Source organism: Sus scrofa, chromosome 12 (assembly GCF_054392235.1).
Source record: "Sus scrofa isolate SSC_HxYL_T2T_F1_AM1 chromosome 12, Sscrofa_HxYL_maternal_Yorkshire_Landrace_v2.0, whole genome shotgun sequence".
In the NCBI taxonomy this organism is placed as follows: domain Eukaryota; kingdom Metazoa; phylum Chordata; class Mammalia; order Artiodactyla; family Suidae; genus Sus; species Sus scrofa.
This window is the reverse complement of record NC_139394.1, coordinates 58,942,275-58,969,599: the sequence shown is the minus strand read 5'-3', so window position 1 is coordinate 58,969,599 and position 27,325 is coordinate 58,942,275. Positions and strand designations below refer to the sequence as shown.

At 53.2% G+C, this 27,325-nt stretch overlaps 1 protein-coding gene across 15 annotated transcripts in view; it reads left to right on the top strand.

Moving 5' to 3' along the window:
- The window catches only part of MYH10 (myosin heavy chain 10), a 143,828-nt gene that overhangs the window by 83,819 nt on the left and 32,684 nt on the right, over positions 1-27,325 (top strand). For 8 of the 15 annotated variants that reach the window (XR_014821829.1, XR_014821828.1, XM_084986075.1 and 5 more), the window contains 11 exons: positions 367-519; positions 1,547-1,720; positions 7,127-7,300; positions 7,819-7,933; positions 21,002-21,195; positions 21,291-21,412; positions 22,533-22,602; positions 22,695-22,855; positions 23,615-23,723; positions 23,814-23,945; positions 24,747-24,953. Coding sequence is in view for 12 of the 15 variants with exons in the window: in XM_084986075.1 (XP_084842201.1) it covers positions 367-519; positions 1,547-1,720; positions 7,127-7,300; positions 7,819-7,933; positions 21,002-21,195; positions 21,291-21,412; positions 22,533-22,602; positions 22,695-22,855; positions 23,615-23,723; positions 23,814-23,945; positions 24,747-24,953 (1,611 nt within the window). In the remaining 3 variants the exon portion in view is untranslated. Of the gene's footprint in view, positions 1-366; positions 520-1,546; positions 1,721-7,126; positions 7,301-7,818; positions 7,934-11,913; positions 11,977-21,001; positions 21,196-21,290; positions 21,413-22,532; positions 22,603-22,694; positions 22,856-23,614; positions 23,724-23,813; positions 23,946-24,746; positions 24,954-27,325 lie in introns of all 15 variants that reach the window. The other 7 variants (XR_014821827.1, XM_084986071.1, XM_084986070.1 and 4 more) reach the window with 1 other exon arrangement.

The window sequence follows — 27,325 nt, the reverse complement described above, 5'->3', positions numbered from 1 at the left end:
GACAAAGCTGAGTACCTCGGGATCCTGCCCCGCAGTGGGATGCAGTGCTCCCTTGGCCCTGTAGGGGGCGCCGCACCAGGAATAGAGGGTCGAGCAGGGTGGAGTCTGAGCACATACACTACACAGAAAGCCAGGGGCAGCGGGAGGGCGTTATTTTTACTTGGTGTCCTCACCCATCTCCTACACTGATTATCTCCAGTTTACTTACTAGTGCCCTCTGTTGATTGGTAAAATTGAGACAGGATTAAGCAGCACATGCTGTTTTAGGGTTTGGGGGCGCTACAGATCATTAAACTCCATCTAACAGCTATTAGTGCTTTGTGGAGGTTGTTTCCAGAATAAAAGGTCGATGTTGTCTAATTCCAGGCAGACTTTGCAGTAGAAGCTTTGGCAAAAGCTACCTACGAGCGGCTCTTCCGCTGGCTGGTTCACCGTATCAATAAAGCTCTGGACCGGACCAAACGGCAAGGGGCATCTTTCATCGGAATCCTGGATATCGCTGGATTTGAGATTTTTGAGGTTCGTCTCTCCCCTTCCTGCTCTTCCTTTCATTTATTTTTTTAACCAGCAATACTAAAGGGTTGCAGTGTACCAGGGGCGGTGCCAAGTACTGGGGATACAGTGGTAGGTAAGCAGGTACAGTCTCTGCCATTCTAGTAGAGACTCAAATGATACATGATGAAAAAGCACTAAATTTCCAGAATTTTGAATAATGAAGTGGGGGTGGGGGGCTAGGCTAGAAGGAACTGGGGGAGGCCCCCTGTGGACAGCCTTGCCACGGCAGGTGTGCCTGCAGCACTGACAGGCCCACGTGAGAAGACTCGGTCCAGTGGTCCCGCACGGGACAGGGTTTGTCAGATGTTAGAGTTCCCTGGTGACACAGCAGATTGAGGATCCAGCATTGTCACTGCTGTGGCTTGGGTTGCTGCTGTAGTGTGGATTCAGACCCTGGCCCAGGAACTTCCAGATGCTGCTAACATGGCCAATCAAGCAAGTCAGTCAGTAAAATGAATCCCTTTAGATTATGTCTATCCTCGGGAGTTCCCGTCGTGGCGCAGTGGTTAGCGAATCCGACTAGGAACCATGAGGTTGCAGGTTCAGTCCCTGCCCTTGCTCAGTGGGTGAACAATCCGGCGTTGCCGTGAGCTGGGGTGTAGGTTGCAGACGTGCCTCGGATCCCGCGTTGCTGTGGCTCTGGCGTAGGCCAGTGGCTACATCTCCAATTAGACCCCTAGCCTGGGAACCTCCATGTACCACAGTATCGGCCCTAGAAAAGGCAAAAAGACAAAAAAACAAAAAAACAAAACCTTCATTCGTAGAGAGTCATTCAGCATCCTGAGTTTGTTTTCTCATTCTGGCCTCTCCGTAACGTGATGCGGCCGTATGCGGGTGGGGGGTGACAGAGATGGAGGGAGACCCCCTCCCCCCCAGTTTATCAATAGATTCAGTCATGCCCTTGATAGCTGATACTGACTCCTAATGAGCTTGCTGATAAAACGAGCTGACTCCTTACTCCTGCTCCCCCGCCCGTGTTTGGAACCTGCAGCTGAACTCCTTCGAGCAGCTCTGCATCAACTACACCAACGAGAAGCTGCAGCAGCTCTTCAACCACACCATGTTCATCCTGGAGCAGGAGGAGTACCAGCGCGAGGGCATCGAGTGGAACTTCATCGACTTCGGCCTCGACCTGCAGCCCTGCATCGACCTCATCGAGAGACCCGTAAGCCCCTCGGCTGCTGTTGTCCCGTGCGCTCCATGTACCATTCTGCGCATGACAGGTGGCCTCTGCCAACCCCACGCCCCCCACGCCGTCCCTCCCCACCTGCCCCTTGGCAACCACAGGTCTGTTCTCCGTGTTTGTGAGGCCGTTTCTGTTTCGTAGAGAAGTTCCTTTGTGTCATATTTTAGATGCCACCTAGACGTGGTCGCCTATGCTATTTCTTTCTCTGCCTGGCTTCACTCAGTGGGATCCTCCCCAGGTCCATCCATGTTGCTGCAAATGGTGCCTTGAGGTTTTTTGTACTTGCCGTAAACCGAGAAGGAAGTTAGCCTGGCTCCTCAGTGTTAAGATAATTTTCGAATCTGAATTTCCTAGGCAAGTGATAGCCACTTGAAATGTCCATTCGAAAAGTAGGTAGCATGCCAGTGAGACACTGCTTGAGCTTTCCTTTCTTGCAGCCGTCTTCCTGTCTCTGTGTGTGTGTGTGTGTGTGTGTGTGTGTGTGTGTTGGCCAGTCTGGTTCCTCCAGCCCTTGCTGTGTGGAGGGGTGGAGCTCCAGTGGGCACACTTCGGAGGCAGTGTAGGGACGCTGTGTCTGGCTGGAATGAGACCGGTCCTTCGAATGAATCCATGGGGGGTGGGCAGGGCTAAGTAAAGCTTATCCTTGGAAGTACAAAGATGCTTTCATTTTGGTGGATTTTTTTTTTAATTGAAGCATTAAGGACTTGGGGACAGATATGTTTTTGTAGCAATCTCAGCAAGCACCCGCGATTATTTTCTTTTGGTTCAGTGCTGTGTAGAAATGCGTAAAACTTTGTAAAACTCATGGACTCACAAAACTGCACTCCGTGTGAGCTCAAACAAGTGGTAATTTGGCTCGTGTTCCCTGGACGCCTTCTGCTCCAGAGGATAGTTGCTTTGCTTATTTTCTTTATCCAACTGCCAAAATAGAGGAAAACTGAAGCTCAGGTAAGCATGGGTTTTGGTAATTTATGCAGAAGTCTGATGCTAGTTAAGAGGGGGCGTCTTCACCAGAGCTCAGGGGTTTCTCCTGGGAGGCACCCGAGGCTTCGAAGCCGTTCCTTCTTGCCGCTCAGCCTCTGGCCCCCACCCACGCGCCGTGTGTGGGAAGGCGTTGGAGGCTGGTGTCCAGAGAGCATGCACCTGAACTCAGGGGTGGCGCCAAGGCCAGTGGGGAAGCGGCAGAACTGAGAGCACATTCACCCTGTGAGAGACGGGGTTGTGGCACACTGGACCTCTGGGTTTAAGGGAATTGACGTGGTTTTCATTTGGCTCGAGCTTGGGAGAGGATTTTTACCTTTCACAGCTCGGTGGCTGCTTGTTGAGGGCCCCTCAGTTGAACTTCCAGTAGTTGGGAGGAACCTCGCAGCATCCCTTAGACGTGCCGTTCCATCTCCTGTCCAGCACAGGGAGCTGTATCCAGTCCCTTGTGATAGAACACGACGAAAGGTGATGCGAGAAAGTGTAGGTATACGTGGCAGGTTAAGGATCCGGCATTGCCGCAGCCGTGGCGTGGGTCACAGGCCCAGCTCAGATTCGATCCAGGAATTGCCACGTGCCTCGGGTGCAGCCGAAGGGAAAAAAAAAAAAAAGGCACTCTAGTGGCAACGGCCAGTGACCTTTCACACATACACATGAATGCATGCCCTTGCTGCTTTGTTGCCCAAAAGAGTTGTTTGGGAATTTATATAAATAAGGGGAAGGAATATTTCCTGTAAGTACTAGGGGTGACTATGATTTGCTATTTGAGGTGCTCATTCGTATGTACCCACGGGACACCAGAAGTCCTGTGTTTAAAGAGAGTATTGACCTTGTATCTGCACTTAGAACTTAGGATGAGGGAGAATTCATAAGAGTGGCTAAATAGATCCCTGTTTTTATAAGAATAATTGTACTCAAAGTTTTCCAAATGGAAAATTATCAACTGTATTTTTTGAGGTATTTTGAGAGCATTTTAAGGTCTAATGTTTTTTGTGACTCTTATATTAGCCTTAAGAATAGACATTCCTCTTAATGTTACTTAATTGCATTTCTTTTGCTTTTTCCTCTAGAACAAAATACAGACTTTTTTTTTCTTCCCTCTCACTTGATGGTTTTACTCTAAAAGAGCAGTGGGGAAGGGAGTTCCCCGGTGGCCTAGTGGTTAAAACACAGCATTGTCCCTGCTGTGGCTCGGGTTCGAGTCTAGGAACTCTTGTATGCTGCAGGTGCAGCCAAAAAACAAACAGACATGAGAGTGATGGGAGAGGCGAGCATTTTGGCCGTAATGATGATCCCACAGAAAAGTTTGATATTTGCATTTTCAGTTGTTTTGCAGACATTAAGTGTAAATATCGTTGGATTAGGCTGAGATCAAAGCAGCAAGAATGTCTTAAATCCTCAATTACAGCTTGGAAATGCAGAGACAGGGCCCTGGGGGGCACATGGGGGGTAGAGAACATGGCCCCAGGCCTCGTAAGCAGTGCCAGGTCTCAGTGATGCTCTGAATTCGGAGAAGGCAAAGGCCACAGCGGGCTGGCGGTATCGCCGAAGGTTTCACCAGGTGGATGTTGTGAAGGGGGTGAGCATCCCAGGGCTACATTTTAAGGACAGAAATGAGCAGGTGAGCAACACACTGACAGTGGAATTTTATTGGTGTTCAGAAAGTGCTGGACCGGGGAGGACACAGCTCCCAGTGACCAGTTCCTACGCCCGACCCCTCAGGGCTGTGCGCAGACTGGTCCTTCTTCTCCCTCCTCCCTCCCGTCCTGCTCCTTCTCGTCTGCCCTCTCTCTCCGCCGTCTCGCCTTCCTGCCTTCCTGCGCTCAGGTCCTGGCCCTTGTGGGCTCATCCCCCTCTGTTCCCTGCCGGAGTGGTCCCGGCCTAAAGGAGGGACCCCCAGGGAGGGCGGGGGGCGCTCAGGATGGAATGCCGGCCCACTCTCCCCAGCTTGTTAGGACTGCCTTGCTGTGCTTCTCCACAGAAACACAAACTTACTTTTAACAAAGCAAGTTTTCAAAACCTCGCGAGAGTCTCTGAGCGTAGGAACTGCACCTCCAACAGGTGGAATGAGGTGGACTAATGATGCCCTTGAGGGTCCTTTGCACGTGGAGTGAGGACATTTTCCAGAAGGAAAACACCTTAAAAACGACTCAGGGGCTGGTGGGGACCTGCCGGTCCCCATCTCTTGCAGCCCCGGCCCCCGCCTGGCCTCTTACGAAACCCTGATACCGCCTCTGACCAGGAGACCAAACACAGTCTCGCAAGCTTACAGCTCTTTAGAAATCCCCAGTTAAAGGGAAAAGCGAAAACAGAGACCTTGACATTGAAGGATGAAGTAGCAGAAATAGAAAGGAGACACAAGGAGGGGTCTCCTGAGTCCCCCTGTCAGAGTGCTTCAGAGAAGATTAAATTCTATGCGGGCTCCTCTTTTAGAGCTTAGAAATGTTTTCATTGAGAGAGAATAAAAATGTAAAAATGGTGGCAGAAAGATGGGTGTTTCACTAATCTTTATACTGAACATCATTTCGCAGAGTCATCAGATGAATGGAGCAAATGGGATTGAATGCCCCCCTTGCTGCTCTGGGGTTACCTGAGCCAAGATGCCTTTTTTTTTTTTTTTTTTTTTTTTTTTTGGTCTTTTTGTCTTTTTTAGGGCCGCACCCGTGGCATATGGCAGTTCCCAGGCTAGGGGTCTAATCAGGGCTGTAGCTGCCAGCCTACACCACAGCCACAGCCACAGCAGATCTGAGCTGCGTCTGAGACTTACACCACAGCTCACAGCAACACTGGATCCTGAACCCACTGAGCGAGGCCGGGGATCAAACCTGCAGCCTCTTGGTTCTTAGTCGCATTCGTTTCCGCTTTGCCACGACAGGGACTCCCCCGTGCCTTGGATGATGGTGTTCTTTTGGCGGCTCCGAGCCCCGCATGTCCTTTCAGGAGCCCCGACCCAGACAGCTGCGGGGTAGGGGCCGCAGCCTAGGCTCCTCACGAGGGGATGGCTCAGCTTCCACTGCCGCCCTGCCAGCCTCCCCGCCCTCTGGCCACGTGGTCACATGGCTTCATTTACATTTGACTAGAACCTGCAGTTACCTGTTAGGCAGTATTTGGGGAGAGCCAGCTCTTGTCCAGTACATATAAAGGGCTTGTGAGCTGAGGAATACTGGTCCTAGGGGGTGTTTCAGAAACCCGCTTCCAGTGGAGTTCGTGCTGGCTGAGGCATCTGTGGAGCTTAGGACCCAAGTTCCATCCCTGGCCCAGAAACGCCATATACCTCGAGGTAGCCAAAAAGGAAAAAGAGCTGATTTCGGCAGTTCCCTGGCAGCCGTGGTCACGGCAGTGACTTGTTCTTCTGCATGCCATGGGTGCCACCAGAGAACAGAGGAAAAAAAGACAAAGCCGATCTCATCATTGTGCCCCAGCACCGGTCCATTCAGGCTTGTCTCACAGACGTGCCATAGCTGCAGCATGGCAATAAGCGACGGCCCAGAAGCGCTGTAAAACAAGCCATCGCGATGGACGCGGTTAACTTAGCTTTCATGTGTGCCCCACTTTCCTCCAGAAAAAGAAGTCATCGCCGTGATTTCCAAGCTCCCAGGGAATGGCACGCTCTGGGCTTTGCTTTTTTTCTTCTTCTTTTTGAGACACCATTCACCACCCTGAAATTCACCTTTTTAGAAAGTAGATAATTGAGTAAGTTTCAGCATATTCACAAAGTTGTATAGCCATTGCCACCGTCTCTAATTCCACAGCCTTGTCATCATCCCAAACTTCCTATCTTGGCCGTCACTCCCGCTCCCTCCCCAGCCCCTGGGCCACCGATCCACTCTGTGTCTCTGTGTCTTTTCGCAGTGAACTAGTTGAGTGAAATAAAATGAGCCACTCAAAACAAATGTATAAGGTACTTGGCAAATTATATTACCACCTTCCCTGTATTCTATTTAATAAGAGTTGTAAATATTTCACCAAGTGTGAAGTGCTTTGTTTTATTTAATCATCACTTAAACAGAAACTCAACGTTGATGAGGCAATAAAACGTCTGAAGGGTTCCAGCTCATTGAGGGTTTATACTAACTCATCCTGCCCTTCACTGAATAGAAACGTTCAGTTTTGTCTCTGCAACTCCCAGTTCCTTTCTGGTGTCTTCTTGCTGCTTTTCGGGAGCTGTCTACTCACAATGAGTTTTGCATAAGTTTATGAGACCCGATCCTCATTCCTTTTCTCACCAGTACTCAGTGGGCAGCCGGCTTTCCAGGCGTGGTTGGGCATCAGCTCTGTCTTCGCAGTTTGGTCTCCGTAGAGCTTCATAAAGCTCTCGTTGTTCTGGAAGGTAACCTGCCAGACCCAGTGGAGAACATCCCGTGACAGGCCACACCTGGCATTTCTTCCTGCCTCTGTCCGCAGGCTAACCCGCCCGGCGTGCTGGCCCTTCTGGATGAAGAGTGCTGGTTTCCTAAAGCCACGGATAAAACCTTTGTTGAAAAACTCGTTCAAGAGCAAGGGTCCCACTCCAAGTTTCAGAAGCCTCGTCAACTGAAAGACAAAGCCGACTTTTGCATCATACATTACGCAGGGAAGGTAAGCCTTACGGAGCTCCCGGCAAAGTCCTGGGTTTGAAATTTCACTGCATTTGATGACGGCTGTAGCAAATGTGCTGACCCTGAAATACAGTACCTGGTACAGAGGCGTTGCCTTCGAGACAACCCGTTTTTTGGCCTGTTGGTTTGGTTTGGTTTGTTGGGTTGTTGTGTGAGTGTTTTGGATTAAAGCTGAAATGGGGAGTTCCCGTGGTGGCACAGTGGTTAACGAATCCGACTGGGAACCATGAGGTTGTGGGTTCGATCCCTGCCCTTGCTCCGTGGGTTAAGGATCCGGCGTTGCCCTGAGCTGTAGTGTCGGTCGCAGATGTGGCTCGGATCCCGCGTTGCTGTGGCTCTGGTGTAGGCTGGCAGCTACAGCTCTGATTCGATCCCTAGGCTGGGAACCTCCATTTGCCGTGAATGCGGCCCTAGAAAAGGCAAAAAGACAAAAAAAAACTGAAACAGTTTCTCGGTTTTGTTTTCCTGTCTCGCCCCGGGGGGCTGTGGTTCCGGCAGGTGGACTACAAGGCCGATGAGTGGCTGATGAAGAACATGGACCCTCTGAACGACAACGTGGCCACCCTCCTGCACCAGTCCTCCGACAGGTTCGTCGCCGAGCTCTGGAAGGATGGTAAGGACGGGCCTGTGTCTGAGATTAAGCGCAGCTGGGACCTTACTTGGTTTATGGCTTAGGAGCCACTCTTTGCCCTGTAGATGTGTGTATAGTCTGTCCTTGGCAACGCTTTCCTCTCCCTAGAGCAGGGCTGCCGTTTTCGGGAACTCACCCGCTTTAAGTTCCTTGGGTAACAGGATGTCTGCCTTCTTGGTCGGGTGCTGTGGAGAGTGTGGGAACGTTCTAGTACAGAGCCATGGACAACTGCTCCCTGGCCTCGGGCCACCCCGTCCAGTCCAATCACATTCAAGGGCACGGGCGTGCAAAGCCCTTGAAGCCTTGTGCCTTTTCTCTGTGCCGAGTCCACACGTGCACAAGGCGGCTGGGGGATAAGCTCAGATCCTCTGCAGGTGGAGCAGTTGTTTTTATTTCCTTGCAGTTCTTTTGTTTGCACAAACCTCAAGTGGCAATTGTGGCAATTTTATCATAGGCTGGAGGTTTTGCCCATACCAGCAAAACAAAACACCCATGTGTCTGTGTGCCCGGCAGGACCAGCAGGTGCGAGAGCTCAGGGCCCTCTCCAAGTGGTGTCCTGGTTGGGCCCACCGCTTTGCTTGGCCTCAGGCCACGCAGGACCTTAGCTCTGGATCTACCCGGGGCCGAGGCCTTGACCCTGAGGCCAGGCCTGTCAGTAACCTGGCTCACCTCTGCCTTTTCTGTAGCATCTCAGGCCTTGTCATCAGCTGTCTAGATGTCTCAGCGATAGAAAGAAACGCACAGAGCAGATCAGAGGGCTTAGGGCAGTCGGGGCCAAAGGAAGGACCACAGAGAAGGTGAATGGGAGGAAGATGACCTGAAAGACAGTCTAGTCAAGGTCATGTACATGGGCTCAGACAAGCCGAGGGGCCCGCGGGGGTGGGCGGGGAAAGGTCAGGTGATGTCCCAGGGAGAGGGCCCAGAGGGCCCGGGGGGAAGGTCAGGTTCCCAGCAGCCCAGACAGAAGCGTTCCACCATCGCGCCTTTGGATGGAAGTCCTCGCCTGGCTGCCACGTGCTCCCTGTCACCTGGTCAGTCGAGAGGGCGTGTGGGGACGCTGGAGAGAACAGGACCCCCAGGTGGCATCTGTAGTGCCCACCCGGCTGGGGGACTCTTGACCCTGCCACTGGGAAGCGTGAGTGTGGAGGCCGAGACACAGGTCCAGAGTAGAAAAAAGGCCTCTGAGCTCTGGTGGCCACATGGCTGGAAAGACCAGCACTGGTGACAGAGACGTATGCATGGAAACGTCACAAAAAGAGGAGAAAGGAGAACCACTGCCCTTAAACTGTTGAGGTGGGGATCCATTCGCAGGGCCTCCCCTGCCCCCCAAGGCCTGATAGCACAGGAAGGGGCGTGAGCCGTGCAGACGGGTTGGCGACACGAGCCCTGAGCCGAGCTTTCCCCGGGGACCACAGAGAGGGGCGCGGAGGTCAGACGGCTGCAGGAGGTGGCGGTTCTCCATGTCTTGAGCTCGTCGGAGGGCCAGGCGCTTTCCCGCCCCCACCTCTCGGGCAGTCACATGCTCCTCGGGCCTTAAGTGTGAAGCGTGAGCCGGCTCATGGGGACGCGCCCATCTAGGGATGGGGGGCATTTTTAGAAGGGACGTCCTCGCGGGAGAAGAGGGCCTCGAGCCAGTGCGGTGGCTGGTCACGGCGTGGGAGGGCAAATCCCGGCTCGGGGTGACACCCCGTTGGGCCTGAGGGCGAGCGGGGCCTGAGGCCCGCCCGCAGGGAGCCCCGAGTCTCGGGTGGATTTGACTTGATTGACCAAGTGGCACCAGTAGGTTTGCGGGCCAGGGAAGGAGCTCAGCGTGCCCCGGGGTAAAGCGGGCAGTGGTGTGTTGGATGGATTGGGGTGAGAGCCCGGGAGTGGGGGGTTCGGTGTGAGGCGAGGACACGAGCTGTGGACGGGGACAGAAAGCTGAAGAGAAAAGGCACCCAGGAAACTAGCATTTTACCATTAGAGTCTCCACAACTGATTTTGTCTCTTTCAAGAGAGGAGAAGCGGCGTTTGGGGAGTGATGACAGCAGGTCCGGGTCCCCTGAGGACCCTGCCTACTGGCCCTGATCTTTCAATTTCTTAACCACAACTAACCTGGTGGGAAACACCTTTCAAGCCCCTGACTCATTCACGTGATTCTGCACTTCTCCCCATACGCCGACTCCTCGGTCACGGTCACGGTCATGGGCAGGGAGGAGGATTCGGGACCGTCCAAGACGCGTTCCCTGCCCGCCCGCCCCGAGCTTTCATCCAGTTGAAACCTCGGGACGCACGCAGATGCAGTATCGGACTAAGGGGCCTCAGCCTCAGCCTCCTCCCCCACCCCACCGTCCCAGGTCCTGGGGAGCCCAGTTTCAGGAACGTAAGACCTGGCGGGTGGCGGTGGGGCCGCAGGGATGACGCACATCCCATATCACAGGTGCAGGTGGCAGGTCTTACAGGTAGGACCACGTCTGGAGCGTCCTTACCTGCCCATTTGTGCTTTTCATCAGATAGCGGCAGAAAAGTTGCTTGATTGCAGAAACTCCCAGAGGAAGGGCGTGCAGCCCGGGGCTCCCTCCAGCCTGGCCCAGGCCCTGTTCACCTGCCCCCGTCCAGGGCTCGGACCGCTGGAGCCCCTGCCTTTCTACAGCTTGTGAGCATGTTTGGCCACTTTTGTCAGAATAGGCTGGGAGGTGCCTTAGCCGGGTGTGATCTGGCTGTGCCAGCGTCCACTCTCGAGAAATCCTGCATGCGTGCCCTCCTGGTCATGCTGCTCCTAGCAGGGAGTCCTGCCGGCCACAGCTTAGGCGGACAGTTACTCAGTTTAATGTGAGCGATGGACTCAGGTGCCAGGCTCCGACTTTGAGGCCCCTGGATCTCGTGCATGAGGTCGGCGGCAGGCACAGAAGTCGGCAGGGGTCCTGAGGTGGAGAAGTCCTCGTGCCCACTCTGCATGTGGAGCTGCTGGGGAAGGAGAGCTGCCTCTCTAGGAGAAGGAGCTGGGAAAACTGTCATTTTTTTCTCTTACAGCCACATGAATCAGAAGCAGAAAATGACAGCTTGACTGAATGTGTGAATACATGATGTGTGAATATGGTTGGCCTGCGAGGGTGGATACCTTGAGTGTGAAAGCATTTCGTGTTAAAATAACCTTTGTCTTAGAGTTTTCTCCAGGCCAAATCAGGAGAAACAAGGTTGATAGGTGGCAGCCCTGCCCTAGAGATTCACAGAGTCCTACTTTTTGCTAAAAGATGTTTTGGGATCTGTCTACCAGCTGCACATGATTTCTTGCCACTTCTTGGGGCTGATATTACAGGGGTGGGGGGAAACCCTGAAAATTCCATTTTCATGTAAATGTGACTCCTCGGGTATTTCCCTGAGTAATGGTATGATCGATAAGTATGATCTGATGATTGGAAGTTACTCTAACCTTTTGCTACAATAGAACTTGAATTTTGTTTTCCTTAAGGGTGGTCACTGGTTGGTAATTTGTATTTGAGGTAAATGCTATTTTCAAAATCTGCATTGAAAGTAAAATTCCAGTAGAGCGTGAATTTCTGACAGTAAAAGCCATAATGCTTATGTTTACCACAGTGTTGCAATTTGTTGCAGTCTTGTCTGGATTTGCTAATTACGAGATGATTTTATGAAAGACAGAGCAAATAGTTCCTAAAGACTCGCATTAAACTTCATCCTGCATTTATTTACATGGGACTACTAGCCCTTTGACATGGATACGGTGTGATGCTCGCACCCGGCGCTGGGAATGATCCAGCCACATAAATGTGTTTGATAAAGAACGTTGTCCCAACGCGCAAATTCGCGGAACAGTAATGTTTGCACGGGCTCTGCCCTGGACTCGCTACTTTCGTAGCCCGATTGCAAAGTTGACTTGTGATGTCCAAATGTCTCTCACACTAACTGAAGTGTTTGTGTATTTGCTCTTCTGTCCTCCTGTTTTTGCTGTTTCTCTGCTTTAGAGATTCAGAATATTCAGAGAGCTTCTTTCTATGACAGTGTTTCTGGTCTTCATGAGCCACCAGGTGAATGGATAAAGCCTGTAGGTCTTGCAGACACAAGGGGTGTCAGCCCAGAGGAAGAACGTGCCGGGGGGCTGGCAGGGGGGCTGGGGAGGGCAGGGTAGACGGGGCGTGGGGGGCGGGGGTTGGGGGCGCTGGCTTCTGGGTTTCTGTTTTTGTTTTGCTCATAGACCTGCATGAACCTTCATTTCATGCTCAGTTTTATTATCCTTCAAGGCCCCTGTCTGAGTGCATCCACGATTCAGTCGCTACTGCCTCCACATTGCTTCTTCTTTCCCGCATAGCCCGTCAGCACCGCATAGCCAAAGGTCTGTCACTACCTTGCCCGGTAGTGGCCCCTAGACACACAGTCCGCCAGGGGATCGGGAGGAATTGATCCGCCAGCTGAGATCCCTTTGTCTTTGAGTTAACCTTTGCATTTTCAACTCGAAGGAGCTCCAAGGAGGAGTGTTTTTCTTTCGTTAACATTTTGTGAGTAAATACACGATTATCTCACATACATTGGTCTCATCGTTACACGTTTTATTTGGAAATTTATGTGCATTGCTGGCCACTTGGCTTATTTTGAACTGAAAACACTGAAACTGTCTCTAAGGCTTGATAGGTGCAAGCTGAGACAGAGAGTGGAGTGTGAGAATTGGTACCTTGAAACCTGAAATTGTACCTTTGGGCCTTAGGGTTTGAATCCATAGCCCTGTTTAAAATCTTACCTAACCTGTAAATCAACTGTAATTTAAAGATAGGTAGATAGAACATGGAAAGGTAGGAAGAATACAGCCTAACCACGGCAAAAAGGCCCTCCCAAAGCCTGCTATAAATGAAGGTCACCCAGCCTTCCACTTGTTTAGTGAAACTGTCACTAGAGGAGTTCCCGTCGTGGCGCAGTGGTTAACGCATCCGACTAGGAACCATGAGGTTGCGGGTTCGATCCCTGCCCTTGCTCAGTGGGTTAACGATCCGGCGTTGCCGTGAGCTGTGGTGTAGGTTGCAGACGTGGCTCAGATCCTGAGTTGCTGTGGCTCTGGCATAGGCCGGTGGCTACAGCTCCAATTCGACCTCTAGCCTGGGAACCTCCATATGCCGCGGGAGCGGCCCAAGAAATGGCAAAAAGACAAAAAAAAAAAAGAAACTGTCACTAAAATTCAAAGATAAAGTCAATTTCATCTTAACAAAATTTCCTTCATGGTTTTTGGAACATAATGCTGAGATTGAAATTCATCCCAAAAGTAATTTAGAGCTATGTTAAAGAAACCTACCCCTTTTAATCCAAGATTCTTGACCTCAAAAAGAGGGTGCAAGCGCGCTATTGTGGGGGGGGGTGCCAAAGACTATTCCGTGAGCTGGGATGCCTGTTCCACAGGAGACGTCTTCCAGGTTGGTCATCCCTGCCATCGAGGTGCGGGCAGGGTTGAGAAGTGGGGCGAGGGAGCCGGGAGGCGGGCGACCAGCCTGGGACTTGGGCAGAGCGCCCTCTTTAAATTCGTTCCTCTCGCCCGTAATTTCTAAGCTTTCAAGAGTCTTCCAGCCCGTGAGCCCTTACTGCTTATGCCTCCTCTCCTGGACCAAGCAGGCTCACTCTAAAGTGGCGGTGGGGGCGGGGGGAGGGGCCCCAGCACCCAGTTTTCAGGTGCAGCAGCCTTGCCCCCCCACCCCACCCCGTGGCCTGTCCCTCTGCTGCAGCTCAGAGGCTCTGTCCTGTGGGACCATGATCTTCAGGGCCCATGGACCAGGTGCTCCTCTGTGCTGCAGGATGGCGCACAGAGCCGCCCTGGGTGACACCATTGCCACAGGGAGCCAGCTCCCCCTCTCGCATTCTCCCTCGGCACTGGTGACGGGCCTCGCCTGTCTCCGGGTGAGGTGGCCTCTGGCCTCCGGTTGAGGCGCTCAGCTGAACCGAGTGTCAGTTCGTCTCTCCTTCTCCTTGGAGGGCCTTCATCCACCGTGGCTGCGTATGGTCTTTGAAGTTGGAGGTAGTGTTTCTGCAGCAAAAATCTTCTCCTTGACATGTGCTTATGGATTCAGACCCCACGGAGAGGGTAACGGGTTTGTAATGAAAATGTGGGCTTTAGCATTTTCAGTGATTTCTCGGAAGACAAGGGATGCCAGGGATCCAGGCCCCCAGCCTGTGGTCACCTTGCACACGCCAAGGGGGTGGGCGCCCGCGGGGCCCCAGTGCTGCCCAGACAGCCAGAGTGTCAGGGAGACGGCTCGGTGAAGAGTGTGCTTTTGAGGACAGCAGTGAGATTTCCAAAACCATCAAAGAACACGTGCCGAAGAGAAAGGAACAGAAATCCGAGGGCAGGATAAGGCGGTCGTCGAGTTTCTCTGTCCCCCCAAGCACGGTATTCTTCCAGATCCGTTTTGAAAGCCTGGGTTTCTGGGATCAGCTGTAATGGGTAGGTTAGAGCAGTTTCCTGACCTCAGAGTTGTAGGTGGGGCTTTTTGGCTGAAGGCTCTGTGACCACAGGGGCTGTGTCTGTGGCTCTGGCCCTGATCCTGCCTGGTACAGGCGACTCGCCCTGACCCGGGAGTGTACCTGCCGTCTCCTCCAAGGGTAAGTTCCAGGGTTCTGTGAACCCCACCAGGGCTGGGGGGCAGCCGCAGCTCCGGGAGGGCGGCTTCCAGGCCGAGCAGCGGCTGCAGCAGGTCTGAGCCGTGATGGAGAACACCCTCGGCGCCGCCAGCTGGCGGCAGCAGCCCTTGCCCCCGCGGCAGCCCTGAGGCTCTGAAAGGCACACAACGGCGGGGCGCGGCCACCAGTCCCTGGTCCCTCAGGGCTCCCTTCATCTTCCAGGGAGTCCTTACCTACCTTCTTGTCCTAACAGAAATGGGGCTCTGAGCCACTCAGTTCTTCTCTTAAAGCGCTAGGATCCAGTCGCAAAAGACAAAGTCGTGCTCTTTTTTGATCTGTGTGGGTCCTATCCGGTGGGCCTAACCTCTGTTTTCCCTGCTTTTTAGACACACCAGGGTGGGCTGGCCTGGTTTCCAGGTGGCGCTTCGTGGTCCGCCGCTGCTTTGTGCTGCTCCCCGGGGCCGGCTCCTCCCTGTTTCTTTCTCTTGAGTCCTAACAGGGGCTGGGAACTCAAGGAGAAGCAGCCTCCGAGCCCAGCCCTCACGCTCCGGAGGCCCAGTGGGGACAGGGACACTCAGTTCTCAAGGTCATTGCGGGTGTCAGGTGAGGCCGCGTGAGCCCGGCCCGGCCCACGCACGCTCCCTGGTCCTGCAGCTGCTGTGATTGCTGCTGTGCTCACGAAAAACAGAACAATCCTTGGACGTTCCTTTTCTTGGCCATTGTTTCGCGTGGGTCCTCTTCTTTTATTGGTGCCTGAGGCCCAGCTGATGGGCAGCCATGCTGGGCTGCCTGGCGTGGGCTTGCATGACACTCCTGGGACCAGGAGCAGATGTGCAGGAGACCCTGGGGACGGGGGTGGGCAGTGGGGGGGCTCCCTGTTTGCCCAGATGACTTCGGCTTCTGCAGGGGTGGGGGCGTCAAGGAGACAAATTCAAGGTCATTTTAACACAAGTGCTTGGGAGAAGGAAGACGGCTTTCCCTATCAATCACTTGCTGCCTGTCAGTCTCTGCACTTCCTGGAACGTTTGTGAAATGTCCAGGATACTCTAGAAGGAGCCACAGCTTCATTTTGCAGCCCAGTCATGTGGCCGTTGTCAATCTGCTACTACTGTGTCACGGGAGAGACTCTGGAGATAGACCATTCAGCTGCTCGGGATTGCTTCTGGGAATTCATGGTAGTTGAATGTTTGTTCCAGAATCATTTTTAGCTGTTGAGATTGTACCTTAGAGCATAAGTGTCGCCACCCGTGTAAATGAGCACTGAGAACCCGCCACGCGCCTGGCACCATGCCAGGTATGCAGGCTTCTGCAGGGTAGGGGTATGTGGCCTGGTTCTTCACCATCGTGTCTGGGGAGTAAACTGAACATTAAGATAGGTCCCCCTCCCCCTTTTTTGGTTTTGAGCTATATTAACTAGAGGGAGTTTCTGGAGAGCTGGCTCAAATACTTCAAATTAAAATAATAGCACTTGGGAGTTCCCTTGTTGGCACTGCAGCGGCTCAGGTCGCTGCTGTGGCATGGGTTCTATCCCCGGCCTGGGAATTTCCTACATGCCAAAAAATAAAGATAAATAATAATAATAACATCACAAGGCTGCCTCTGCAGGCTGTGGAGATTCCCAGGCTAGGGGTCGATTCAGAGCCACAGCTGCCGGCCTACACCACAGCTCACAGCAACACCAGATCCTTAACCCACTGAGCAAGGCCAGGGATTGAACCTCCATCTTCATGGATCCTAGTCGGGTTCGTTACTGCTGAGCCACAGGAACTCCCTTTTCAGGCCACTTTGCAACCAAATGATGAAGTGCAGCAGCTACCGCGGCCTGGCCCCACGGGTAGAACAGGCGGTTAAACAAAGCCGCCCTTCACCCCAAAACCCGGGGCTTGAGACACTCTGAGGTTTTAGTAGCAGTATTAGGTCTTGGAAGAAGCAGTGATGCTCACTTCAGGGCATTGTCAGAATCGTCTCTGCATTCTGTGCCTTTCTCTGAAAGTATTTCTCTTTCGCCTGCAAGATAGTTTTGCCTATTGGTAGAAGCTAACCCTAGATTTAACTTTTTGAATGTTTAAAAATCCTGAAAGTCCAAAGCATTAATTTTCTTAAAAATCTGAAGATTTAGCTTTGGATTGCTCTTATTAAATTTGAAAATGAGGTTCATAATGATTATAATTTTTGTTTACTTATTTCTTTTTAAATCAGCCCCTGCTGGGGGCCGGGGCATCCCACGCTGTGGAAAAGCTGCCCTCCAGATAAAGAGCCGCAGACTGGGCGGCCAAACAGCCGCAGAGTCAGCAGGGCACTCCTGCTCTGTGTTTCGGGCCTGGCTTGTTCTTTTTTTTTTTTTTTTTTTTTTTTCTGTCTTTTTGCCTTTTCTTGAGCCGCTCCCGCGGCATATGGAGGTTCCCAGGCTAGGGGTCTAATCAGAGCTGTAGCCACTGGCCTACACCACAGCCACAGCAACTCGGGATCTGAGCCGTGTCTGCGACCTACACCACAGCTCACGGCAACGCCGGATCCTTTACCCACTGAGCAAGGCCAGGGATCGAACCCGCAACCTCATGGTTCCTAATCGGATTCGTTAACCACTGAGCCACGATGGGAACTCCAGGCCTGGCTTGTTCTTGGGGGCGATTTTGTGTTCATTCAGTGGACACTTGTTTAAGTGGGCCAGGGGCCATGCTCGAGCCAACACGGGGAGGTAGGGAAGGCAGAAGAAATGTGAGCTGGTGATCAGGGATCCAAGGGCCTCCGGGACCAGCTCCAGGACCCCGTGTGTATCCGATGCTGGAGAGATGCCCCAGGAAGCTCAGTCCAGCAGGAAGATTCGTGGAGCAGAGTGGATGGAAGTGTACACCGCAGGCGGGGTGGGCTGGAGGAGAGGGGGCGGGGAGGGAGTGGAGATGGGAAAGCCGGTACAGGTTTGCCAGGCCGGCCGCAGTGGAAGGCAGAGGGAAAAGGATGGAGGAGTTCCTGTTGAGGCTGAGCAAGTGAAGGACCCACCATTGTCTCTTTGAGGATGCAGGTTCGATCCCTGGCCCCACTCAGTGGGTTAAGGATCCAGTGTTACCAAAAGCTGTGGTGTAGGTGGCAGTTGCAGCTCCGATTCAACCCCTGGCCCAGGAACATCCATATGCCACAGGTTCAGCCATAAAAAAGAAAGAAAGAAAAGAAAAAAAAAAGGATAGAGACGTGAGGGCTTTGAGATTTTGAGACAATGCAGCTGTTTGCCCGGCTGGGCCGTAGGCCTGTGTGGGAAGGTGACCGGGAGCTCCCTTCGTGCAGCACCTCACGCTTTCCAGGGCTCTGGGTCTGTGAGTCAGGTCACCTTGGCTCCATTTCACAGAGGAACAAACTGAGGCTTGGAGAAGTTGGGTGACTTGACCGAGATCCCACAGCTCCCGGGTGGCAGGAACTTGACCCTCTGGGTGCAGTTCTTCATCCCTGTGCGCCGATACTGGGCTGTTGCTGGGACAAGCTGTAGGAGAAAGCGGGGGATTCTAAGTCCAGGAATGAGTTACTTGGTTAGTTTTAGAAATAACTGTTAATTGCGACCCTGGGGCCAAAGTTATGACTAGAAAGCACAGCGGGTGGCAGGGCTGGAGGATGAGAGGGAGGCCGGGGGAAGGACCTGGTCAGGGCCTTGTCCCAGCCCCGGGGGAGGTTGGAGCCCAGGCCCGGGCACTTGGGGGAGGGCTGGGCTGAAGGCTCGGGAAGTTTGGCAGCTGGAAGTGACAGGGGACTCTTGGCTTCTGGCTTGAGTAACCAGTGGTGATGCCTGCACAGGACACACAGGAGGAAGGACAGGGGATGGGCTCCAGGTTAGGGCCCTGACGCTCAGCCCCCTTTCTCGTCCTCATCAGCCCTTCCTCCTCGGCCCAGCTCCTTGGGGCTTGTCCCGCGCGGGCCCCCTCTTTTCATTCCCCCTTTAGGAGGCTCATCCAGTCCCAGAACTTGACTAGCTGCAGGTCAACAGTTCCCAAACCTGCCTTTTCTGAGCAGCAGGCTGGAATGTTCCTCTGAGTCCTCGACGTCTCATCTCCGCCTCGGTGTCTCTCGGGCACCCCAGACGTACATAGAGTTTGGCTCCGTCCTCCTCCCCGCAGAACCCTTTTCTCTTCCCATCTTCCCAAGGGCACCGCCAGCCGCTCCCCGGCTCAAACCCAAATCCAGGAGTTCTTGACCCGTCCCTCTGCCTTATTTTCCCTGTCAAGTCATCCTAAGAGCAAGTCGATCCTCCCACCAAAACATCTGGAATCTTCCTTCTCGACCGTCCTCTGTAACCTCCAGTTCAGGCTGCCATCATCTCAGAGGCTGGACTCCAACCCTGACTGCCCACCTCCTCCCTCCTGATGCCTCATTGGCGCCGGCTGCTGTCACTTCCTGCCCCTGGGCCCTCACACCTGCTCTTCCCACTGTCTGAAATGGTCCATCATCATCCCCCCTCCCCATTCTTACCCTTTGGGCATTAAATGTCATTTCCCAGCGGGACCTTTCTCACAGCATCTTGTTCTTTGCTTTTGGCGCATTTCTCACCATCTGTAATTGTGAATATATCTCCTGTTTGCTTCGTTTCTTTGCTAACATACATGTAGCAAGCCTGTGGTTTGCCAGGCATCACCCTGGGTTAGAGGGAGGTGCTATCGAGTAAAAGCAGACACGGAGGCAGCTTCGTGCTTCTAGGTAGAGAGCAGATCGGGGCTCTGGTGCCTGGTGCCAGGAGTCAGGCATGGGAGTGGCGTCCTGGATGAGCTCACCCAGGGTGAGGCTGGGCCGAGACGGCCGAAGGGCAGGAGGAGTGTGCCTGCACGCCAGCGCTGCCTCCTTCCAGGGAGGATCTCAGGAGAGCGGAGTTCAGACCTCGTCGTGTGATGGGCAGGCGAGAAGTCACCAAGGAGAGGGCGGGAGTTGGGGCGGCAGGTGTTCGTGGTCCCCAGGAGAAGCGGGAGTGGGGAGCTGATGGACCGCGGCTGTGCTGGTCAGCAGGTGAAGGGCCAGGCTCAGGTTCACCAGGCACCAGACCTGTCCCTGCCTGAGTTGGGTCACACAGGGAGCTGAGGGGGCCGCATGATGGGAAATTGGCAGAAAGGCGTAGAAGTGCAAGATGGGGACAACTCTAGAAAGAAGCGTGGCTCCAAGGAGATGGAGAAGCAGGCGGATGCAGGGTTACAGGAAGTTCGTTGTCAAGGCGCCCGGAGGGGCGGGTCTGTGCTGTTTGCTGCTGGAGCAAGTACAGGGGGACAGCTGAAGACACAGGAAAGCACGGTGGCGTCTGAGGGGACGGAGGGCTGGCTCTGTGCACAGGCAGGAGGAGAAGCCGTGACCTAAACCCTCAAGTCTGACGGCTTCACTCGGGAGACGGTGTAGACAGGACAAACGCCTGGGCCTGGCGGTCAGTCCTCGCTCACCGCAGTCCCCACTGGAGGCCTGCGCGACCTGACCAGTTCCCTCGCCTCCTGGGTCATGGTTTCCGCTTCCCACAAACCTCACTGGAGACCGAGGATTGGAATCAAGACCGAGGCTTTGCTGACAAAGCCCTTCATTCGGTGCCAGGTCCCCATGTGCTTTCTCCCTTGGGGACAAACGAGAAAAACGGAGGGGACCGCTAGGGTTGAAGAGAGTGTTGAGAGGGATAGTTCAGTTGATACTCTGATTTTTAAAAAAAAATACTCAGGTGTTTCATTCATTCACCGGGCGTTTTTTTAGATGAGAGTGTATCAGGGACCAGACGTTCTGCCGCAGCTGGTGCGCTGCCGCGTGCGCCGTCAGCGGGCATCGGCTGCGTTAACGGAGCGCAGTGTTCGAGAGGCGAGGTTGGACTCGGCTTAGGCGCCGATTCTTTTCGGGGCCGCTGAAGCTGTGTCCTTGCCCCTTCCCTAAGTGTCCCCTGTGCTCTGGGGAGACAGCTGAGGGTGACTTAGCCCCAAACACCCGAGCCGCTGTGACCTCACCTCTCCCCGGTGGCCTTTCTCCATGGAAATCTACTGACTCGTCAGAGCTGCCCCTGGTCCCTGATGACTGAGCATATTCACTCGGAGGATCTTTACGGTCATAGCTTTTTAGGTCCGTTTTTAGAAGCCATTTCCTCCTTTGAGACGGGTCGCAGTGTCGGTTTGTGTCAGTAGTGCCAGCCAACGAGCTCTCATTTCCCAAATCATTGTGTATGCAACAGGCCAGTGTCATCAAAGACAGTGAGTTCCCGCGGGTAGCGCAGCGGGCGGCATCTGCTGGTGTGTGGTGTGAACTTGTCAGAGCACCCCGGTTCCCACCCTCCAAGTGTGTGGCTGTGAGCTCCCCGGCTTGTGCAGTGTCTAAATAAGCTGACTGCCTGACCTCTATGGCATCTCCTACCATCCGTCCCACAAAGCTTGTGCTGCTGCACTTACCACTCTGTCTTCTCGTCCCCCGCTAACGAGTTAGATGCGGCTCATTTTCCCACCTCGCTTTTATCCCCCCCAGTGGACCGGATCGTGGGTCTGGACCAAGTCACGGGGATGGCGGAGACGGCATTCGGCTCCGCGTATAAGACCAAGAAGGGCATGTTTCGGACCGTCGGGCAGCTCTACAAAGAATCTCTCACCAAGCTGATGGCCACGCTCCGGAACACCAACCCCAACTTCGTGCGCTGCATCATCCCCAATCACGAGAAGCGGGTGCGTGGGTGTTCGGGCAAAGCCAGGCCCGGGTTTAGGACTGGTCTCGGTCGGGAGGCAAAGCTGAAGCTGAAAATCCGTCCTCTGCTTACTAGGCCGGCAAACTGGATCCGCACCTCGTGCTGGATCAGCTTCGCTGCAATGGTGTCCTGGAGGGGATCAGAATCTGTCGCCAGGGGTTCCCCAACCGGATCGTTTTCCAGGAATTCAGACAGAGGTATCACCCACTTTTAAGCTTTGTCCCGCAGGGATCAAGCGGTGAGGGGACGAGGAGAGGTTTTCCCTTGTTTCCTGGAGTTTCCGCCTTCTTTTCAGACAGGAAGGGATCCATCAGCATCATTCCCTTTATTGCTGGTCAGGCACAGGGAGGGCCTGCTTTCCACACAGGCAGGGTGCTCTCGACCACTGTGGGTGCAGCAAAGACTGCTGCCCCCGGCCTCTGGGCCCTGAGGCAGCCGTGAGGAAATGCAGAGCGCCGAGAACTCACAGTTGATTCATTCCGGCAGTTCTGCCTGTGATTGCAACATAATTCAGGGGCGGGGGTGGGGGGCAACAATTGCGTGCAACAGCTCGATGCGGGATCGCTGTTCCCACACCAGGGATTGAACCAGGGCCGCAGCAGTCTCTGACCTGGGAGAATTGACCTCGGCTTTCGTTTTGCTGCTGCTTTTAAGAAATAGAAACTAGGGGGATTCCAGTCGTGACGCAGCAGAAATGAATCCGACTAGGAACCATGAGGTTGCCAGTTCGGTTCGGTTCGTGGCCTCACTCAGTGGGTTGAGGATCCAGCATTGCCGTGAGCTGTGGTGTAGGTCGCAGACGCGGCTCGGATCCAGCGTGGCTGTGGCTGTGGCGTCACTGGCAGCTACAGCTCTGATTAAACCCCTAGCCCGGGAACCTCCGTAAGCTGCGGTGTGGCCCTAAAAAGGACAAAAGACGGAGTTCCTGACATGGCTCAGTGGTTAACAAATCCGACTGGGAACCATGAGGTTGCGGGTTCAATCCCTGGTCTTGCTCAGTGGGTGAAGGATCCGGTGTTGCCATGAGCTGTGGTGTAGGTCGCAGACTCGGCTCCAATTTGACCCCTAGCCTAGGAACCTCCATATGCTGCGGAAGCTGCCCAAGAAATGGCAAAAAGACAAAAAAAAAAAAAAAAAAAAGAAATAGAAACTAGATCTGCAGAAAACCTCAGGTTATCAGCTGGTCATTTTTTTACTCTTAATTTGACATGATCGCCCGTATCATAGCCTCTTCGAGAAAGCAGAATTCACAGGCAGTAGGAAAACATTTCCACAAATTTTTACAAAAGGCTTTTTTTTTTACTGCTTTTCTTACAGATATGAGATCCTAACTCCAAATGCTATCCCTAAAGGTTTTATGGATGGCAAACAGGCTTGTGAACGAATGGTAAGCTTGTCTTGATTTTTCCGGCTCAGCGTGGGCTGTTGATACAGTCTTTCCTGTCACAAAATCAGTAAACAAACCCTTTTCTCTCTCAGATCCGGGCTTTAGAATTGGACCCAAACTTATATAGGATTGGGCAGAGCAAGATATTTTTCAGAGCTGGCGTCCTGGCGCACTTGGAGGAGGAAAGAGATTTAAAAATCACCGACATCATCATCTTCTTCCAGGCTGTCTGCAGAGGCTACCTGGCCAGAAAGTAAGTGGGAGGCCAGGAACCAGAAAGTTCGAAGGGCGCGCCTGGGCCGCGCCCGCCCGGGTTCTGTGCTCGACACGCCAGGGCGCGTGCGACACGCAGTGCCTGTCCTGTGGAAGTTGGATTCTGGTGGGACCCAGAGCCAAGGAAGCAGACACACCTTCTATAAGGACACAGCTGGGGGCCGAGACGACGATACCGCGTGGGTCCTCGGGGCGGGCTTCCCCGAGCCTTTGTCGGGATGGAGAGGGCCATGCCAGGAGGAAGAGGGCAGCTGGAGAGGGGGCAGGAAGCACGGCCCGGGGAGGGAGGGGCTGGTTCACACAAGGGCTCTGTCGGGGGCGGCGGGCACATGGCGGGAAGCCGCCTACGACCACAACTGTCAAAATGCAGTGTTCTCCCCCTTGCCGGAGACTGAACGTGTTTCTGTGTGTGTCACACGTTGGCCTCTAATTCCCCATGGGACGGCGTTTGGAGGTGGGGCCTTCGGGGTGATGGGGACACGAAGGTGGAGCCCCCCTGAGTGAGTTCATGCCCGTCTAAGAGAGACCGCAGCACTCCCCTGCCCTTCTGCCGGGGGAGGCGACAGGGACAAGACGGCTGGCAGCAAGGAGCTGTGCTCGCAGCGGACATGGCAGCGGCCTGGGCTGTGACCCTGGGCTTCCCAGCCTCCCAATCGGTGGGAAATGCACGCATGTTGTTTATAAGCCACACACACAGGGCGCTTTTCTTTACTCAGCGCCCCCTGCCACTCTCCCCCAGGGCCTTTGCCAAGAAGCAGCAGCAGCTGAGCGCCCTGAAGGTGCTGCAGCGGAACTGCGCCGCGTACCTGAAGCTGCGGCACTGGCAATGGTGGCGCGTCTTCACCAAGGTGGGTCCCGCTCCCCGAGGGTGCGGGGGGCCGGGGTGAGGCAGGGGGGTGGCAGGGGGACGCCACGGTCGGTGCTTGATGTTGTCCCAGGTGAAGCCGCTGCTCCAAGTGACTCGCCAGGAGGAGGAGCTTCAGGCCAAAGATGAGGAGCTGTTGAAGGTGAAGGAGAAGCAGACGAAGGTGGAGGGGGAGCTGGAGGAGATGGAGAGGAAGCACCAGCAGGTACGGCACTGGGCCACCCCGAGCTCCGGGGACGGCCCACCCAGTTAGCTTGCAACAAACAGCGTCTGGGGTGATTTCACCGCTGCCCAAAGCGCAGACATGTGATGGCGGAGGCAGCAGGTACAGCAGGCCAGGCAGCCAGGTGTCTGTGTCTGTGAAAGCAGCTCGATCTCTTGCATGTTTGCCCGTGGACGTGCAGGCGACCAAGTCTGGTGTCAGCATGTGTTTAGACACCTGTTTATGGTGAGACTCCCAGTATCATCACCTTCCTGTGACGGCTCTCAAGAGCAAGAGAAAAAAGTAAAAGATGAGTTAGTACAAGCCCGCCCCCCCCACCCCAGCCACAGGGGTCTTGGCTGCGTCCCCTTCCCAGGAAGCTGTGCTTCACGGACAAAGCAGAGACTCAGGAATGTTGGTAGGTGACAGTGATGGGAATATTCAGGGACAAAAAGCTTCACGTTCAACCTGATACCAGACGGCGGCAGTCACCATGAACTTGCTGGCATTTGCATATTTCTCCTCCTACCCTTTGGTCCCTTTGTGAATTAATAGTAAGAATGGGAATTCTTAAAATAGCATAAAGTTCACATGTCTCCTTTAGGATAACTTGAGACAACAGGAACAAGCAAAAGTTTTCATCCAGCTTGTTCTGCTAGAGACACATTTGGAAGTTCTGCCACCAGTGTCATATGTTGAACTCTGGGTGTCTCTGGTCACACGCACTGACCACTGAGGTCCCGGTGGCGGTCTCTTGTGCACGACGGGCCAGTCACAGCACCGGACGTGTTGCTGTGATTGCAGCTGCTGGAAGAGAAGAATATCCTGGCGGAGCAGCTACAAGCAGAGACGGAGCTCTTCGCTGAAGCAGAAGAGATGAGGGCAAGACTTGCTGCTAAAAAGCAGGAGTTAGAGGAGATCCTCCATGACTTGGAGTCCAGGGTCGAAGAGGAAGAAGAAAGAAACCAGATCCTGCAGAATGAAAAGAAAAAAATGCAAGCACATATTCAGGTATCTGTAATAGTTCTTATTTAAGATTATATTTTGGGGTTTCCAGGTGGACCTGTTGACTAAATAGATGCTAAATCCAAAGAGGTTTGGGATTCTTTAGTTCATCAAGGAGCAAAAAGAGCCTGAGTCGTGAGTCCCCACCCTTAAAAGATGAGCTTCATGCGAAGCACACGCATAACGGATGTCCTTCAGACGTCGATTTGTTAGTTTGTTTAGGGGTCTTTTTTATGTTTTGATGCGGCATCTTCCCGAGTGTAAAGTGGTTGGAAGTAGAAACATCCCACAGCCTGGAATTCCCGTCGTGGCGCAGCAGAAATGAACCTGACTAGGAACCATGAGGTTGCGGGTTCGATCCCTGGCCTCGCTCAGTGGGTTAAGGATCTGGCATCACCGTGAGCCATGGTGTAGGTCACAGACTCGCTTGGATCTGGCATTGCTGTGGCTGTGGTGTAGGCTGGCAGCTCCAGCTCCAACTGGACCCTTAGGCTGGGAACTTACATATGCTGTGGGTGCGGCCCCAGAAAAAAAAAGGAAGAAACATCCCTGGGTCCTTGGGGCCCGGGTTTGGTCTTGGTGTTCTCATTACTAATCCCACTGCTCGTGGCATCCGTGGGAGAGGCGTCCTCAGGGTGATTCTGGGCATAAGAGATGGTCACAAGCGCTGAGCAGGAGGTGGCCAGATCCCCAAATAAGCAGCTTAGCCCTTGCTGGTAGCTACTTTCTTCCTGAGATGCAGGCCGCCCTCAGGTGAAGCACAAGCCTCTGTGATTGAAAACCCTGGCACGACAGGCTCCGGGGCGCAGCCCCCCTCATTCTCCTCTATTCCCACCAGCAGAGCCCGGGCACTCCGAGCGTCACGGGGTCCAAATCTGCTTCCGCTGCTTCGTGGGTGTATCCGTGTCAGATTTCCTTTCTTCCGGGTCGCTCCCTTCCTTTCTCACCACATGGCTTAACTTTGCAAAGCACCAGCGATTCGGACATGGCTCAGGACCACAGGAGGCAGGGGCGTGTTCCCGGGGCAGATGCCCCGGCCGGTCAGCCCTCCGGACACGCTCCATCCTCCAGCGCACGCGGCTTCCCAGTCTCCCAAACAGGCCAGCAGGGCATCACGGAAGCTGTGGAGCAGGCCTCGCTAAGCAGCCCTTCTGGTTCTAGGACTTTATCTAAGTAGGAGATTCAGCTATGGCAATATTATATACAGTTATACAGAAAAAGATGTTTATCTTTATGCATTTTTGTAATACGTTAAGAGAGTTGCCAAAAAGCATACATAATAAGATCTAACTGAAAGAATTTATATAACTGACAGACTTAGAATTTTTATAAGGGATGATACAGAAGATGCAGAGTGACCTTCATCAGCAGCAGTGTGTTCGTGGTGGCATGTGACCTGCCCCTTGTGCCCATCGCCCTGAGGCTCTTTTGCTCCCTTGGAGGAGGGGCCCCGAGGCGCCTCCAGTCCCGCCTGTGAAGGTTTAACACCTTCACGTGAATTGCATCACGCTACTTTCTTTAGAAAATAACTGTTTCCTCATAAGAGCAGGAAGAGGGGCTTCTTTGGTTTTTCAACACTTTTTACATTCATATCCTTCACTCTCCACTCTTTGAAACTTAAGGTTTTTTGCACTGTTACCTTAATTTATTAGCTCCATGGTAAATTCATCCAAACACATTATAAACATACTTATGGTATGGTTTTTTTTTCTCTTGTGAAATATCTGAGGTTCTGTGGTAATTACATGGCCCTTGGAAAAACCAACTTCGTTGGTCCCTTATTTTTATTTATTTATTTATTTTTAATGGCCACACCTGTGGCACATGGAGGTTCCCAGGGGGTACCAGTCAGAGCTACAGCTGCCAGCCTACACCACAGCCACAGCAGCGAGGGATCCGAGCCGTGTCTGTGACCTACACTGTAGCTCATGGCAATGCTGGATCCTTTTACCGAGTGAGGCCAGAGATCAAACCTGCATCTTTTTTTTATTTTTCCAAATCTGCATCTTCATGGATACTAGTTGGGTTCTTAACCCACTGAGCTGCAATGGGAATTTCAATCCCTTTTTTTTTTTTTTTTTTTAATGTTTGTTTATTTTTTTGCCTGTGAGGCTTTCAGGGATTTCTGATCTGTATCCTTTTCAACTAAAACTACTAGAGCTATTTTGGGACTTTGTTTGTTTTTCCAGTAATAAATGATTATTATAGAAATCCTAGAAAATACAAAATAGCACTTAGAGTCTCCTCCCACCCATCACCTCCGTTATCCCTGTTTTTGGCATGTATTTATTCCAAACACATACATATGGATTCATTCCCTAACTGAATTACACTGCATGTGCTGTTGCAGTCCCTGCTTTAGTCACCTGGAGGGGGCA